We start from the raw sequence: 15,678 nt of genomic DNA, 5'->3' as shown, positions 1-15,678 counted from the left end.
GACCATCAGGAACCTAATCCCCTTTACTTCAACATTCCTTGGCAGCCAGGATTCCGTGAATTTGCTCCATTCACATTTCACCTTTATTAAAACTCTTTGACCCTCCATTCTTATTGTTATACTTTTGAATGACTGATGTGGACACTTAGTCGATGCTCCCAGTCAACTATTGTCAGGACCTGTTTCAAATATTGAGCTTTCCCTTCTGTTTCATAAAATTCTCCTGGACACTTTAAAAGTTCCATCCTTCTAATCATATCACATTAAAGTTACCCGGTTAATTTTGGGGAATTTGAAATCCCATAGTATTATTCACACCTCTGATTTTTCTACATATTTGCTCCTTCATCTGCTGACTCACAAAAGGCCAATAGTATACTTTGGAAAAGTGATTGTCCCTTTTTTTGTTTCTGAACTTCATTCATACAGCCTCAATTGCAGACTCTTCTAGGATATTATCCCTTGTTACTGTTGTAATGGATTCCGTAATTTACATTACAGTGCCACCACTTCTTCTACACCCCTTCTTCTGCCTTACCTTACACCCTGCAGTCAAGCCTGGAGATTATATACCCTGGAATGCTGAGTTGCCAATCCTGCCCATCTTTAAACAATATTTCTGTGATAGCAACAATATTTTATTTCCTTGAGCCATTGATTTTTAGTAAATAATTCTTCTCATCTGATTTAATAGAAATCAGGTTCATCTGGCCCCTAGTTTATGTGCTTTATCACTTATGAATGAATCTCTTCTCAGCCTCTTTGCCACAGCGCTTCACATTTGCAGTTTTCACCATGTATAGTTGCCTACAGTTAAAGATCTTGCTTTCTCTGTATTAATTTATAAAATGCTTCATATTTGTTACCTGACAATAATGCAAAACATTCTGGTTTCTATAGTATTTCTCATTCCTACTTTCAAATATCAACATGCATGCTTTAGGAAAATAAACCAAATAAAACTATATCATCTGTTAAATTAATCACGGCTGCATGTGGTTATTGCTTGAGATCCACTGCTTCTAAGCTCTTTCCAGGTCCTTTAATTTAACCTCAAGAGATTGTGCTTTGATATGACCTTTTTCCTACATCTTAAAGATACTGCAACTGCCTCAAGGTGCACTGTCAGTTTGAATATTGGATCTCATGAGCTGCTGAAAAGATAATTGCCAGTAGTCTTTGAAAGATGACTGCTGATGTCAACACCAGAAAAGCTTGGTAGTGCCTTGGTTTCTTCTATGTCCACACAAAGAAGCAGGCACATGTTCCAGTCTGTTATCTTCAAAATGTGGCACTCTTTCTTAATCTTTATATTAAGACTGTCAGACTGCCTCCTCAAATATTGGAATTAGATTTGAATGCACTAATTTCTGAACAGACTAATAATCCTTTTTAAAAGTCTAATGTTGTATATTGTATTTTTCTCTACTTCCTTCTGTGATAGGCTTTCTAGTTACTTCCCTAATGCTGCCCAGTTACTCCTTTCTGGTTTGCCCATTCTTGTGATCTACAACTTCAGTTATGTCATGCACAATTGACTGAAGTTTTTTGAAGTACAAAAACAACGACAGTAACTATCTCTCAGCTAGGCGATAAAACAAAAGAGAAAATCTGCAGATGCTGGAAATCCAAGCAACACACAAAATGCTGGAAGAACTCCAGGCCAGTCAGCATCTATGGAAAAAAGTACAGTAGATGTTTTGGGTAGTCCTGCCGAAGGGTGTTGGCCCGAAACGTCAACTACCGTACTTTTTTCCATAGATGCTGCTTGGCCTACTGAGTTCCTGCAGCATTTTGTGTGTGTTGCTTGAAAAAACAAAAGAGTTGTATTTGCCTGAGATTAATGCAGAAAGTGACAGTTTCTGGGGAACAATAATAACAAACAAACTGAGCCTTGATTTAAAATTGCAGTCTAGAGATCCCACCTGTGAAAGTGCAGCACTCTGAGGAGTCTGCTAAAAAGTTTGCTGTTAGGTCTTGAGGTGGGACTTGATATTTTGAGTCTTTGACTCACTCTGACCAGAGTTAGAAGTGATATTTGTACAAGTGAACAGCAGTAATAAAGAAACAAATTGCACAGCAAAACAATTCCTTTGTAACAGTGACCTGTATTAAGAATCAGAAAACAGATCAGTAATCAACATGGAATGCAGAAATTATAAGAGATTGCATGGGTGTGCTTGTGCTTTCATGTCACATTATCAGTTTTGGATAATACATCAGTTCCTAATTGCCTAGGCAATATGCTGAAGCTCATTATTTGTTTCCTTCCTGACTAGGTCGGGCCATTATTAAGAATGATGATTAAAGGCCGATATGATCAACCTTACTCATAAAGTTTTTTTAAAAAATCAACTCTTTCTGCGGACTGTTCACCGATGCTTTCCTCAAGTAAATGGCGCCAGAGAGAGACTAAGCATACCGTACCGTGAGCATTGTGTGCCTGCACTTAAAGAAACGCAGAAACTCTTTTCTTATTCAAAATAGGCTGCCATTAATCATTGAGGTGAATTTTTGTATCTGCCATCCATGTGCCCGTTGGACTGAAGCCTCTGAAAATGGAACTCTGTTATCAGTTAATTGGCACATTTCCCCTGAAATGTTTAACACTGAATGTGTATGTAGACCACTTTCCACCCGTTTATAAAGGATTTAAGTTTATTTTCTTTAAACAATGAAGGTCTTGTGCTCTTGCTGCTGGAGTAGTAAGAATGGACTAGGTGCTGTTAGTACACGGCATTTAAATATGAGGTTTATCACTGTAGGCCTCTATATTTGGATTTTTTTTTAAATCACTGGTCTGCATTTCATACTTTGTGATTGTGAAGAATTCGGTAACATGGTCAGGCCTTAAAATGCTTGATTTGAATTAATAATGTAACAACGGTAAGTACAATATAATAAAGTACTGTTGTCACTTGGAGAAACAACATCAAAAAAAATTCTTAATATTTGTCATGGGACAAGGTCAGTGTTTTATGTACAACACTGCCTCTCCTAAAATGTAGGGCAAAGCATCAGACCATGAAATGGTAAATGTGATGTCACAATCTTAAATATTGTCCGTTGCCTCAAACAAGTCCCATTGCTATTAGTCTGTGAGACTATACAATGGATAAGATCATTTTGGGTGATTTTGTTTGCACTTATATAATTTAACTTTTGGAGCACTCCAGTCCATTTGCCTTTATCCATCTATCTCTTATCCCCTACCTTTCTTGTTACCCAACTATCTCACTGTCTTTGCCTTCCTCTCTCTTGGTTTTGCACTCTCTCTGCTTGTCCTGCATTATATCCTCCACCCTAGATATAGCTTGTATAAATGTCTTCCATTTCAAACATTGATTTTCTGCATGGTATTAAAACCCATAATAACCTTAATCATACAGCACCTTTGCTGATGACTCCAATAGTTTTAATATCCCTATGAATTCTCTTCAACAATATAACAGAACTTGCATGTCTTTCCTCTAGAACCTCTATATTTGCTTGCAATGTAACATTTTGATCTTTTTCCACTTCTGCTGGAAAGTTATCAACCTGAAATAATTAACTTCTCTCTTTACAAGTATTGTGTGACCTGCGAAGTATTTCCAGTGTTTTCTCTCTTTATTTTAGCTAATTTATTTTGCACCACTATGGCTGTTTCATATTGAGAAGTGAACTGGCTGTAAACTGATTAAAACCTTGGGAAATCAGTTTTACTTTCCAGTTGAGCTATTGTAATGAACTAAAAGCAAAACTCCATAAGTGCTGTGTCTGAACCAATAACAAACAAAAATTGGAAACTAAGTCAATGAGCAACTGCTTTTTGGACTCCCCAAAATATCCTTTGTTTTGTTCTGATGTGGTAACCCACCTGGTTTTCATGTCTTTATACATCTTAAACTAATCCATAAGACATACGAGCAAAATTAGACCATTCGGTCAATCAAGTCTGCTCTACCATTCCATCATGGCTGATTTATTATCTCTCTCAACCCAATTCTTCTGCCTTCACTCCTTAATCTTTGACAGCCTTACTAATCAAGAACCTATCAATGTCTCCTTTAAATATACCCAATAACTTGGCTTCCACAGCCATCTCTGGCCATTAATTCCACAGATGTACTCCTCCCTGGCTAAAGAAGTTTCTCCTCATCTGTGTTCTAAAGGGATGTCCTTTTATTCTCAGGCTGTGGCCTCTGGTCTTTGACTCTCCCATGTCCACTTGATGTAGTTCTTTTAATATTTGATAGGTTTCAATGAAATTCCACCCCCCCCCCCCCCAATTCTTCTGAACTCCAGTGAGTAGAAGCTCAGAGCTATCAAACATTCTGCATATGTTAACCCTTTCATTCCTGGAATCATTCTCATAAACTTCCTCTTGACCCTCTCCAATGCCAGCACATCTTTGTTTTGATTAAGGGGCCCAAAACTGCTCTCAGTACTCCATACAGTCTGACCAATGCCTTGAAGCCTCAGCATTAAATCCTTGCTTTTATTTTCTAGTCCTCTCAAAATGAACACTAACATTGCATTTACTGTCTGTGCCAGCAACACAACCTGCAAGTTAACCTTTAGGGAATCCTGTGAGGACTCACAAATCCCTTTGCATCTGATTTCTGAATTTGCTCTCTGTTTAGAAAATAGTCTATGCTTGTATTTCTTCTAACATACATTTCTCTGCACAATATTCTACCTGCCACTTTTTTGCCCATTCTGCTAATCTATCTAAGTCCTTCTCCAGATCCCTACTTCCTCCATATTACCTGCACTGCTCCTTTATATCGTCTGCAAACTTGGACACAAAGCCGTCAATTCCATCGTCCAAACCTTTGACAGATTAACGTGAAAGGAAGCAGTCCCAACATCAAACCCTGTGGAACACCACTAGTCACCAAGGAGTCTGACAACTGCCAATATTGTAAATCTGAGATAACAAGTGGAAGTACAAAGAAAAAGCATTGGATGTGTGGTAAGGACAGTTCCTGGATATCCCTAACTGAGAATCTTGGCCCAGGGTTTAGTGATTTCTCTTAAGACTCATTGTGGGGCTTGAGTAGGGAAATCGCCACTTTATGGAACAAGTGAGTTATCTGTACTGTAATTCAAACTGGCCCCTTTAAAAGATTAAAAAAGAGCAAAGAAATATACTGGTTAAAATAAAATTATACTTGACAGTACCCTATCTGCACATCTTTCTCCCCATTGCTGTTCCTCGGCCAGAGCTGATTCAACGGCGCTGCCTTCATGGGGAAAATTAATAGCATGACCCAGCAAGTGTACTTCTGGTTTTTTGTTGTTACTCTGAGAGCAGGAAGATGGCTAGAGCAGTAATTTTGCACAGAACTCTGCCAGCTCAGTACAGAGCAGGACTGGATTCTGTGACTTCACTTTGGCTGTAAGAGTGTCTTTGTCAGATAGCCCAAATAGTTTATAACTATTGTCCAATTGCTTGGAAAGCTTGACTCTCGCTTGAAGCATGTTATTCACAGTATGCTAAATGTCACCTCTTCAATCGGAGAATCAGTCACCTGTCCTTGAATGGTCCCTAAACAATCAGTACCTAAATGAGCACCTTTGTATAGTTTGGGTTGTCATTCAAAATACCTGCAATTTTTATCTGTGGTTGAAAACTATGTGAAACATCATCTGGTTCTAATGATCAGTGTGCAGGAGGTAAGAAGTGCATAAGCTGAGGCAATTGATTCTTTGATTTTAGTTAAATGTTTGGTTTGCTCAGTATCACTTATTATACCCTGATACAAACACAGCATCTGCTGGATGTCAGCGAGTGGAGTTGGGTAACTAGTTTGAGATCTCACCTGGTCATGTATTAGATCTGCAAGAATAATGTCAGAAAGCCCAGAGCTAAAAGGTCAGGAGAGTCTTAACAGTGTGGATGTCTTACCTAAAAGACAGGTGGAAACCTCCAGAGTTCTTTAAAATGATGAAAGTGTTTTGAAGTGTCAAACATAATGATATGGAGGAAACTGAAATGAAAAGTTATAATTTTTAAAAATATTTAGGAGAAACATTTAATTATCATCCTAGCCCCAAGAGCTAAATGCCATTAGAAGGATGGGGAATGGAAATTATTCAATTGCCTTCTGTAATGGTGTAATATGATAGCAGTTGATTATTGGACACTGATTCTGAAATTTGGTTCCAATGAACTTAACCAAACTAAATTTTTGGAGCAGAATACAGCGCACAGCTAATGCTACATTGCCATTTTACACAAGTCTCTAAGACAGATTTCTACATGACGAAAGCTTCCATTTCAGCTATTCTGTTGATTTATATTTCTGACACTTGATTGATATCCTTTTGAAGAATGAAATGAATTTTTTCCCCACTGGAATAAGGCGAATTGAAACTTGCCATTTTATCTCAATATATGCTTGCGCTGCCTAGCTGTTGCAGATTAGCAGTGGTGTTGCCTTATACTGAAAGCCTTAAAGAAGGGAATGACTGCACCAGTCAGGAGAAGGTGCAAAAAAAGTCTCTACCTGTTTTGCACAATAGGCTTGGTGGTGACAGAGCTGAGGATAATTCACTTTTCAAAGTGAAATTTTATGAGAATAAGTGGTGTTTAACAGTCCCCAGTATCATGCACTCCACTAGTGAAGGATGTGGAGCTTCAGCGGTTTGACCTTAATACTTCCCAATTGTGATTTTAACAAGATATTATCAGGGTTTGGTGTCAAAGTAAGAACACAGAAGAACTTTGCAAAAAAAAGTGTTTTGACATGTAATTGCTTGTATGTATGATAACCTCTGACTTCAAGTACAGTGTGATACCAATCAATGAAGTTAATTCCCCACTCTCTTGATGACTCAGCAACTGTATCCCCCTTTGCTTCACATATCCAGAGTGCTCACAGGAATGCACTAAACAGTGTTCAGAGTTGCTTCCTTTGTGATTTTAGCTTTGATTGTGGAAAGGATGGTGTTAGATTTCTGGATTAGGATGTATTTACAAACTCAAAATATACTCATTATTCCATTTATTACATCCTTTCTCTGAGATTTTAAGCATTCTCAGTAGAATTGTTGGATGCACATGCACTGGTATGTTTTGGCAATGAAGGTGAATGCTCATCAGTATCACATTGATTTAAATGATTAACACAAGAGGTCCTGCGGATGTTGGAAATCGAGAGTAACACACACAAAATGCTGGAGGAACTCAGCAAGTCAGGCAGCATCTATGGAAATAGATAGACTCATTGGAGGATAATTTTTTAAAACATCTGTTGCTTCCCTCTTTCTTCCTACTATGTATCTTGCAACCCTTGAAAATATAATTGCCTTTGAATATATGCTCCGGATATATTTAAATTAATTCCCTGCATAAAATGCTCCAATTCTGTTATTTTGGTGTAATTTTGTTGATATGAGTAAATTGTCCAAAACATGAAATGATTAAAATCAGTATCAATGGTTGCTGTGTTTGTGTCTTCAATCAAGTCATTGGTGATCTAGACATTGGGAATCATACCTGTCTCTGGTGACCTTAGCAGGAGCTACTGAACTTTAACCAACCAAATCAGCCAGGTCAAATATTGATTGAGATACGGTGCGAAATCAGCCCTTCGAGCCACGCCAGCCAGTAAGCCCCAAATTTAATCCTGGCCTAATCATGGGACAATTTACAACACCCATTTTACCTACCAACCAGTATGTCTTTGGACCATGTGAGGGAAACCCATGCGGTTATGAGGAGAATGTACAAACTTTTTACAGGCAGTGGCAGCATTTGAACATGGGTCGCTGTGCTGTAAAGCATTGCACTAACCATTACGCTACCATGTCGTCCCATATTGAGTACGTAGAGCATAGAAAATTACAGCACAGTACAGGCCCTTTGGCCCATAATGTTGTGTTAATCTTTTAACCTCTGATCAATTTAGCCCTTTCCTCCCACATAGCCCTCCATTCATACATGACCAGACAGAGTAGATTCAGAAGCAATGTTTCACTTGGTTGAGATGTCTGTAATCAAAGGTCAGTCTCAAAATAAAGGGCCAGCTATTTGGGGAAGACAGGAGAAGAATCTTTTAAATTCTCACCCTAAGTGGGCCCTAGGGTCTCAGTCACTTATAGTTAGGAAAGAGGCAGATTTTTGAATATTTAGGTAAGTGAAGTTGTAGAGTTGGTGCAGGAAGCAGTGTTGATATCAATGATTAGCCGAGAACATCTTGAATGGTGGAGTACAAAGAATCGTGGTCTTTTCCTGCTTAGACATTAAGCTTTTACTTCCTGAGCTACTGAGTTAATAAGCAGTTTCAAGCAAAGCTAATGTCTTTATTCAGCTAACAAGTTGAGCTCACACAAGTGGGAGATGGGACCACTATAGAAGTTTGTGACTGCGATTTGGTTGAAATGGAAACATCTTCAGAGGTTTGCATGGATGGAGTGAACGTGAGCTAAGTCTAAGGATGAACCTCTGTTCTAAAGTTATGCATGATTAGTTTCTAGTGGAGATTTCAGAAACCAAAGTTCAAGCCAGCTGAACAGAGTAAGAGAACCCTCAAATCCAGCACCACACAGGACAGAAAGTTGATGCAACACCAAAAAATTTTTCAAATTCTTCAGAGCTTCTCACAAGTTTAAGATTAGATATATAGTTGCTTATTAAATGTGTATTATATATTTATCACTTTTGTATTTTTCTAAATGGCAGGAACACAATTGAATACTTGCTTAAGAATGGAACATGCTGTTCTCTCCTTGTCCTGTAGTTTATTTTGTCATCCAATTAAACTAGAGATTTGCATACTGTTCAAATCTCACAAACAGACATTCCGTTTACAACAGCAGTTGTGAGCTGCCATAAACAAACTTCTACCTCTAGGGATAAATATGTTGTCTCAATGTACCTTAACAACACTACATTGATCAAACTTATTCATCTGCAATGGGAGCTGTGGAATTTGTTATTGTCATCTGGAACACTACTGTGGATCATCAATGTGACAACAATAACTGAAACTGGAACCATCCATTTTGGGCAGCATGTGGAAGCATGTTTATCTCACATGTAGAAGTACTGTGGTTTCTGGTTTATTGAGACACATTTTGGCCCATTTAAGTGGCTGCCCCAATTAGCTGGTTTAATGGAAATAGTTAAGGTATAAAAAAAAGACAAACTGAGTAACGTTATGTATTAAATGAAATTCAGAATAAGAACACTACCAATACTACTGCAGCACTAAAACTATATTAGATCTTAATACTTATTGATAGAGGAATTCATCTGCATCACATTCTTTTGACTGTAAATGAACAAAATCAGTGTCAACACCTAGTGCAAATAATGGACTGCCTTAATCCAATGCTTTCAATGATTGTATCCTCCAAAATTTCATTTTCATTGTAGCATTCAAGATGATTGTCAGTATCTTCAAATTCTTAAGTTTCTAACTTGTTATAGTAGTGAAATTGTTTCATATTCACTCTCGCACATATCTAGCATCTCCATGCCAGAATGCTTGAAACCACAATGAACAAAACAGTTCTGAATTGTCTTACTGCTTATTTCTTGCTAACTATTAGTGACAAAAATCACAGCTTTTTGAACGCAGACACATACAACTGACACTATTTAAAAACTGCTTGCTTGATGCACTGTGTTGTGCCCATCAGCCACGTAAGTGCACCTGACTATCACTAGTTTGAACCTGTTTGGCAACAGTCTCCTGCCCCAATTAAGCAGCATAGGGTCCCAAATAAACAAAGAGAATCCCAGCTATTTTCTTAATTCAGTTTTGTTCTTTAAGAGTTGTTCCAAATAGCGGCTGTCCCAATTAACTAGAATCCATTGTATATTCTAACTCGCTTAAGAACTTAAAAGATGTCCATCAGATAACTGTCCAATCCTCGTCCAAAGCAAAGCTTTCAGTTAGTTCAATATTTTCCTCTGTATTGTTGCTTAAGATCCATTAATCATGCTTTAGTTGTTAGTCTTGGTGCTTCACAATGTGTTGATTTTTGTCTGATACTGTAAAACCTGGATAATCCACTAAATGACCATTCAGAAATCCTGATTATTTGGCACGTTGCTGCACTACCTTTGGACTTGCCAGGGCCTCAGTTTCTGTTCTCCCTTACACTTCAGAGCCATGATTCATATTCCTTAAGCTCATTCAGGTCAAGTTCCCACTTTCCCTTCCAGGGGTTCCCAACCTCTTATTCCATGGACCAATACCATTCAGCAAGCGTCCATACATGCACCCCTGCTGGGCTCAGGTTCCTACTGTCTTGTTCATAGAACATAGTAGTACCAGCACAAGAACAGGCCCTTTGGTCCATGATGTCAACACAACACAATATTGAATTAGACTAAATCTTACTTATTTACATTTGACTCCTATCCTTCCATTCCCTGAATATTTATTTGTAAGACTAAGACCCTCTTAAATGCCGCTAGCGCATCTACTCCCAACATCACCCCTGTTCCAGGCACGTACCACTCTCTGTTAGTTGGTTTTTAAAAAAACTGCCCTGCGCACCACCTTTAAACTTTCCCCCCTCATCTTAAATGCATGCCCTCTAGTGTTAAGACATTTCAACAATGGGGAAACTATTCTGTCTATCCCGTCTATGACTCTCATAATTTTATAACTTCCATTAGGTATCCCCATAGCCTCTGTTGCTCCAGAGAAAACTGACCAAGTTTATCCATCTTCTCCTTTTAGCTCTTACACTCTAATCCAGGCAGCATCCTGGTAAACTTCATCTACACTTTTTCCAAAAATTCCACATCTTTCAAGAGGCACTAACTCTCGGACAACCAGAATTGTGCATGACACTTCAAGTGCAGCCTAATCAAAGTCTTATGTACCATAGAACCATAGAACATTACAGCACAGAAGCAGGCCTATAGGCCCTTCTTGGCTGTGCTGAACCATTTTTCTGCCTAGTTCCGCTGACCTGCACCTGGACCATATCCCTCCATACACCTCTCATCCATGTACCTGTCCAAGTTTTTCTTAAATGTTAAAAGTGAGCCCACATTTACCATTTCATCTGGCAGCTCATCCCACACTCCCACCACTCTGTATGAAGAAGCTCCCCACGCCCCAATATTTCCTTTAAACTTTTCCCCCTTAACCTATGTCCTCTGGTTTTTTTCTCCCCTAGCTTTAGTGGCAAAAGCCTGCTTGCATTCACTCTATCTATACTCATCATAATTTTATATACATCTATCAAATCTCCCCTCATTCTTCTACACTCCAGGGAATAAAGTCCTAACCTATTCAACCTTTCTCTGTAACTCAGTTTCTCAAGTCCCAGCAACATCCTTGTAAACTTTCTCTGCACTCTTTCAACCTTATTAATATCTTTCCTGTAATTTGATGACCAAAACTGCACACAATACTCCAAATTGCTCCCCAATGCCTTATACAACCTCACCATAACATTCCAACTCTTATACTCAATACTTTGATTTACAAAGGCCAATGTACCAAAAGCTCTCTTTACGACCCTATCTACCTGTGACACCACTTTTAGGGAATTTTGTAGCTGCAAATGATCTCCATTACTCTTACACTCAATACCTTGATCGATAAAGGCACGAAAGCCAAAAGCCTTCTTCATCAACCTATCTACCTGTGCAGCCACTTTCAGGGAGCTATCCCCCCCACCCCCTCCGAACCCAAGAGCCCCTCAACACCCTGAGCTCTGGTTCCTGTGCTCCTGCAGTCCTTTCTAGTCTCCATTAAAACTTGCCTGGTTCACTGGAAATAATTATAGTATTGTGTAACATCTAAGAAAAGTGAATTTAAAAATGTCAGTGTATGAATATTGCCAATAGTCTGCAAAATCTATTTACCCTACACCAACAAAGCCCTGAGCATGCCAGATTATTGAAATTTGAGATATTTCACCATGTTAAAAGCTTCACATGAAGAGCGCAAAGCTGAGAAAAAAGTATTTGTGAACAGAATGAGAAGTGAATTTGCATGTATGTGGTTTTCCTTTGTGATACGTGAATGTGTGTACGTGCTTTCTGTCTCATATTCAGCCTGATTTGGAAGATCTGTCAAAACCACTGTTGCTGGTGCCTTGGGTTGAAACCCCTCATTTGTTTCTGAAGCTCTGAACAGCACATCACTGGAGAACGGCCGCATCATGAATTCTCCATGACTTTCCAGCTCAACAAGCCTGTGCTTTGCACCTATCAATCAACAGCTGGCATGTAGGTAACCTCTGGCCCTATTCAATGCCAAGCATGGATGGGCTGAACAAAGCAGTGGAGTGACTGTACACTGTGAACTGTTGGAACATGATTGACTTAGTTTGTCTATCCACTCCAAAGTGCTCCGGGGTATAATTTTCAATCACTGAAATAGTTCGTAGTCAAGGAACACCAATTCTTGTTACTTTTTTCCCCCCAATTACCTTTCTCCCTCATGGCCTTTAATCCCCAGTGGAAAACAGACTCCGAACCCCTAACTAAATGATATTAGTTCCATAAAGATTTTGTTTGTTAAAACAACATTAAGAATTAAAGTAAGTTTTTTAATGCCCCTACCATTTATGTTGTGTGGTACCTGTAGCTGTGCACTGAAGAATAATCTAACAGCTGCTCTCCATCTACCCCTCTCAGGTCTTTGCTATTTCCTCAGATTCAGGCCCTGAATCGATGACCAATTTCATCATTTCTCATGACTACGTTCAAGCCTACTGCATCAGGCCACTATTCTTAAGAAGTTTCTCCACAGACATTTCAATCAATTACCCATCCTTGTTCCCTAAAATATGATCAAGTACAGTACGTTTATAGTAGGTTTCTCTATACACTGCTACAGAAAATGCTTGAATTAATTTTTATGAATTACCTCCATCTTAACCCTTATTAATTAGCATAGGATGTGGAATTGAGTATAAGAGTTGGGGCATCATGTTCAGTTGTACAAAAATTGTTTAGACTGTACATAGAGTATTGTGTGCAGTTCTGCTTGCCACACTATAGGAAGGATTTGTTTTTAATAGAGAGAGAGAGAGAGAGCAGGTGAGATTCACCGGGATATTGCCTGAATTGGAAGCAGTGCTTATATAGGTAAGTTAGACTGGATTAATTTCTACTAAAACATGAGGGGCGACATTCTAAAGATTTTTTAAATTACGAAGGGATAGATAGGATTGATAGTTCCCCCCCACCCCAGGCAGGGGTGTCTAAAACTAGAGGGCACAGGATTAAGTTCAGAGGGGACAAACTTAAAGGAGCTTCACATTTCCAATCATTGAAATCAACTACAGCGAATTCTGGTTAATTGGGGCAACTGCTTATTTGGGACAACTCTTAAAGAACAAAAACAAATCAAGAAAATAATTGGGATTTTCCTTTTGTTTATTTGGGACAATGTGCTGCTTAGTTGGGTCAGGAGACTGCTGCTGAACATTTTCTAAGAAGCATCAGTCATGTGTGGCTGTTGGACACTACAATGTATTTTAAGTGAACAGTTTTTAAATAGCATCAATTTTGAGTGTTTGTGTTCAAGAACCAGTGATTTTTTTCACTGATAGTTGATGAGAAATAAGCAGTAAGACAATTCAGAAGTGTTTTGCTCACTGTGATTTCAAGCATTCAGACTTGGAAATGTCAGAAATGGCCAGGAGTGAAAATTAAATGATTTCATGACTTCAACTAGTTAGGAACTACGAAGAATCTGAAGGCATCAACAATCATCTTGAATGGGCCCCGTTGACATTCATCACTCACCTGTGGATTCAAGTAGCTGTTTGCCTGTTTCAGCAGCCACACCCCAGCACACAGCTTCAACAGGTGGGCTAAACCAGCTGAGGGTAGCCGGCAGGCATCATACTTCAGTGAGGAAGGAACATGCCTGTCCTAGCATGCAAATTCAGCTCTGGTGGACTGGGCGGGTGAGATCCAACAGCCAGGATCTACAATGCTACATGGAGAGTGAATCGCTTCATGAGACACAGAAGAAGTCATGATCATGCACTGTAATCGTGAAAGACCCCGATTGTGCCGTCCCTCTGGATCCAAACTTCCAAGGTTAAGTGGGTGGAACAGCCCCTGTACAATGGTTTATCCACTTTAAAAGCTCCCCTGCCCAGGTTTCCTGTCATTGTCAGATACGGTGGACAACCACCAACAGTAAAAACACAAACGAGAAATTTGCAGATACTGGAAAAACAATCAAAACGCACAAAATGCTGGAGGAACTCAGTAGGCCAGGTAGCATCTATGGAAAAGAGTACAGGCGATGTTTCAGGGTGAGTCTCTTCAGTAGGACCACCAATAGTATTGGTAGCAGACTAACTTGTTCTGTAAACATGAGGAAATCTGCAGATGCTGGAAATTCAAGCAACACACACAAAATGCTGGTGGAGCACAGCAGGCCAGGCAGCATCTATAAGGAGAAGCACTGTCGACGTTTCGGGCTGAGACCCTTCGTCAGGACTAACTGAAAGGAAACTGATAGGGTCTCACCCCGAAACGTTGACAGTGCTTCTCCTTATAGATGCTGCCTGGCCTGCTGTGTTCCACCAGTATTTTGTGTGTGTGTAACTTGTTATGTATTTCATTTAAATGCATAATTTGTTACTCAGTTAAATGGTAGCTTGTTGTTTTTATATCGTTTTAACTACTTATGTGAAATTTTGGCTAATTGGGGCAGCCGCTTAATTGGGCCAAAATGTACTGGTCCCAATGTGTCCCAATTAACCAGAGTCCACTGTACTTAACCCCTCACCAAACACTTCATAGCTCTAAGAGTGCCAGCCCACCCACCCCAGTCTTTATGCAATTTAGCCCCCAACATTTTGATATAATTGTTATGTTACTCACTGACCACCTCAGACCTACCCTTCCCCACAAGTATATGCAATGAATCCTCTCCAGAAAAACTAGATATTTACCCCCAACTTCAAGACACAGCAGTTTTGCTTTGTATAGGTTTGAAGAAATGATGCACCATCAATAACTCTCTGAGATGTGAGGCGAGATATCGGCTTTTATTGGCTGGAAGAAAGAACAAGCAGCAATTGACCACCACACTGCATCCTGGAGACTGAGACCGGGGTGGAGTCCCCAATCGCCTTTATACCGGGGTCCGTGGGAGGAGCCACAGGAGCAGTCAGTGGGGGGGGGGGGGGGGGGCATGTCCAGACAGGTATATGTAGTTCACCACAAGAAAATAAAAAGCACATGTGCCATTTACCAGTGAAGCCAAATCTGAGAATGATAATAACGAAGACCCTACTCATGCACATATACCCCACAGAGCATTCCAATACACTCCACCCCTTGATTTAACAAGTATGTGAGGAAAGGAACAAGGCCCTATGGTGAAAAGACACTACATCACTTTTCATCCCCGCTCAAACTGTGCTGCCAGTTTACATAGGAAGAACAAAACATAGAAGGGCCAAGACAAATGAACATTGGAGTGCACAAACCAAACAAAAATAGCAATTACTAATAGAAAACTCAATTCACCAACATTCAGAATGCCACACAGGCAAATGCCCTACTGACTGAACACCCACAACATGTTATCTAATCTTAAATTTTCAGTGGCACAGTATTCATTACTTTAATTAAATAAATACTTTTAAATGAACTGAAAGAGGTAATGCCCCCTGTCTGGGCCCTGATAAAACCAGTTATCTGCAATCAGAAACATTAATAAAATAGCACTATTAAGCTGCAGA

General features: G+C 39.4%; 2 protein-coding genes across 2 annotated transcripts in view; one reads left to right on the top strand and one right to left on the bottom strand.

The window, feature by feature from the left end:
- Positions 1-7,428, top strand: part of hif1an (hypoxia inducible factor 1 subunit alpha inhibitor) — a 37,800-nt gene extending 30,372 nt beyond the window's left edge. The window contains exon 8 of the mRNA XM_073025239.1: positions 2,280-7,428. Coding sequence (XP_072881340.1) covers positions 2,280-2,336 — 57 coding nt within the window. The 3' untranslated portion in view covers positions 2,337-7,428. The remainder of the gene's footprint in view (positions 1-2,279) is intronic.
- cuedc2 (CUE domain containing 2) overlaps positions 1-15,678 on the bottom strand; it is a 117,920-nt gene that overhangs the window by 10,110 nt on the left and 92,132 nt on the right. The window lies entirely within an intron of this gene.

The sequence above is a fragment of the Hemitrygon akajei genome, chromosome 21, assembly GCF_048418815.1.
Source record: "Hemitrygon akajei chromosome 21, sHemAka1.3, whole genome shotgun sequence".
Lineage (NCBI taxonomy): Eukaryota > Metazoa > Chordata > Chondrichthyes > Myliobatiformes > Dasyatidae > Hemitrygon > Hemitrygon akajei.
Note: the sequence above shows the minus strand (reverse complement) of the source record. Positions and strands in the feature narration are given on the sequence as shown.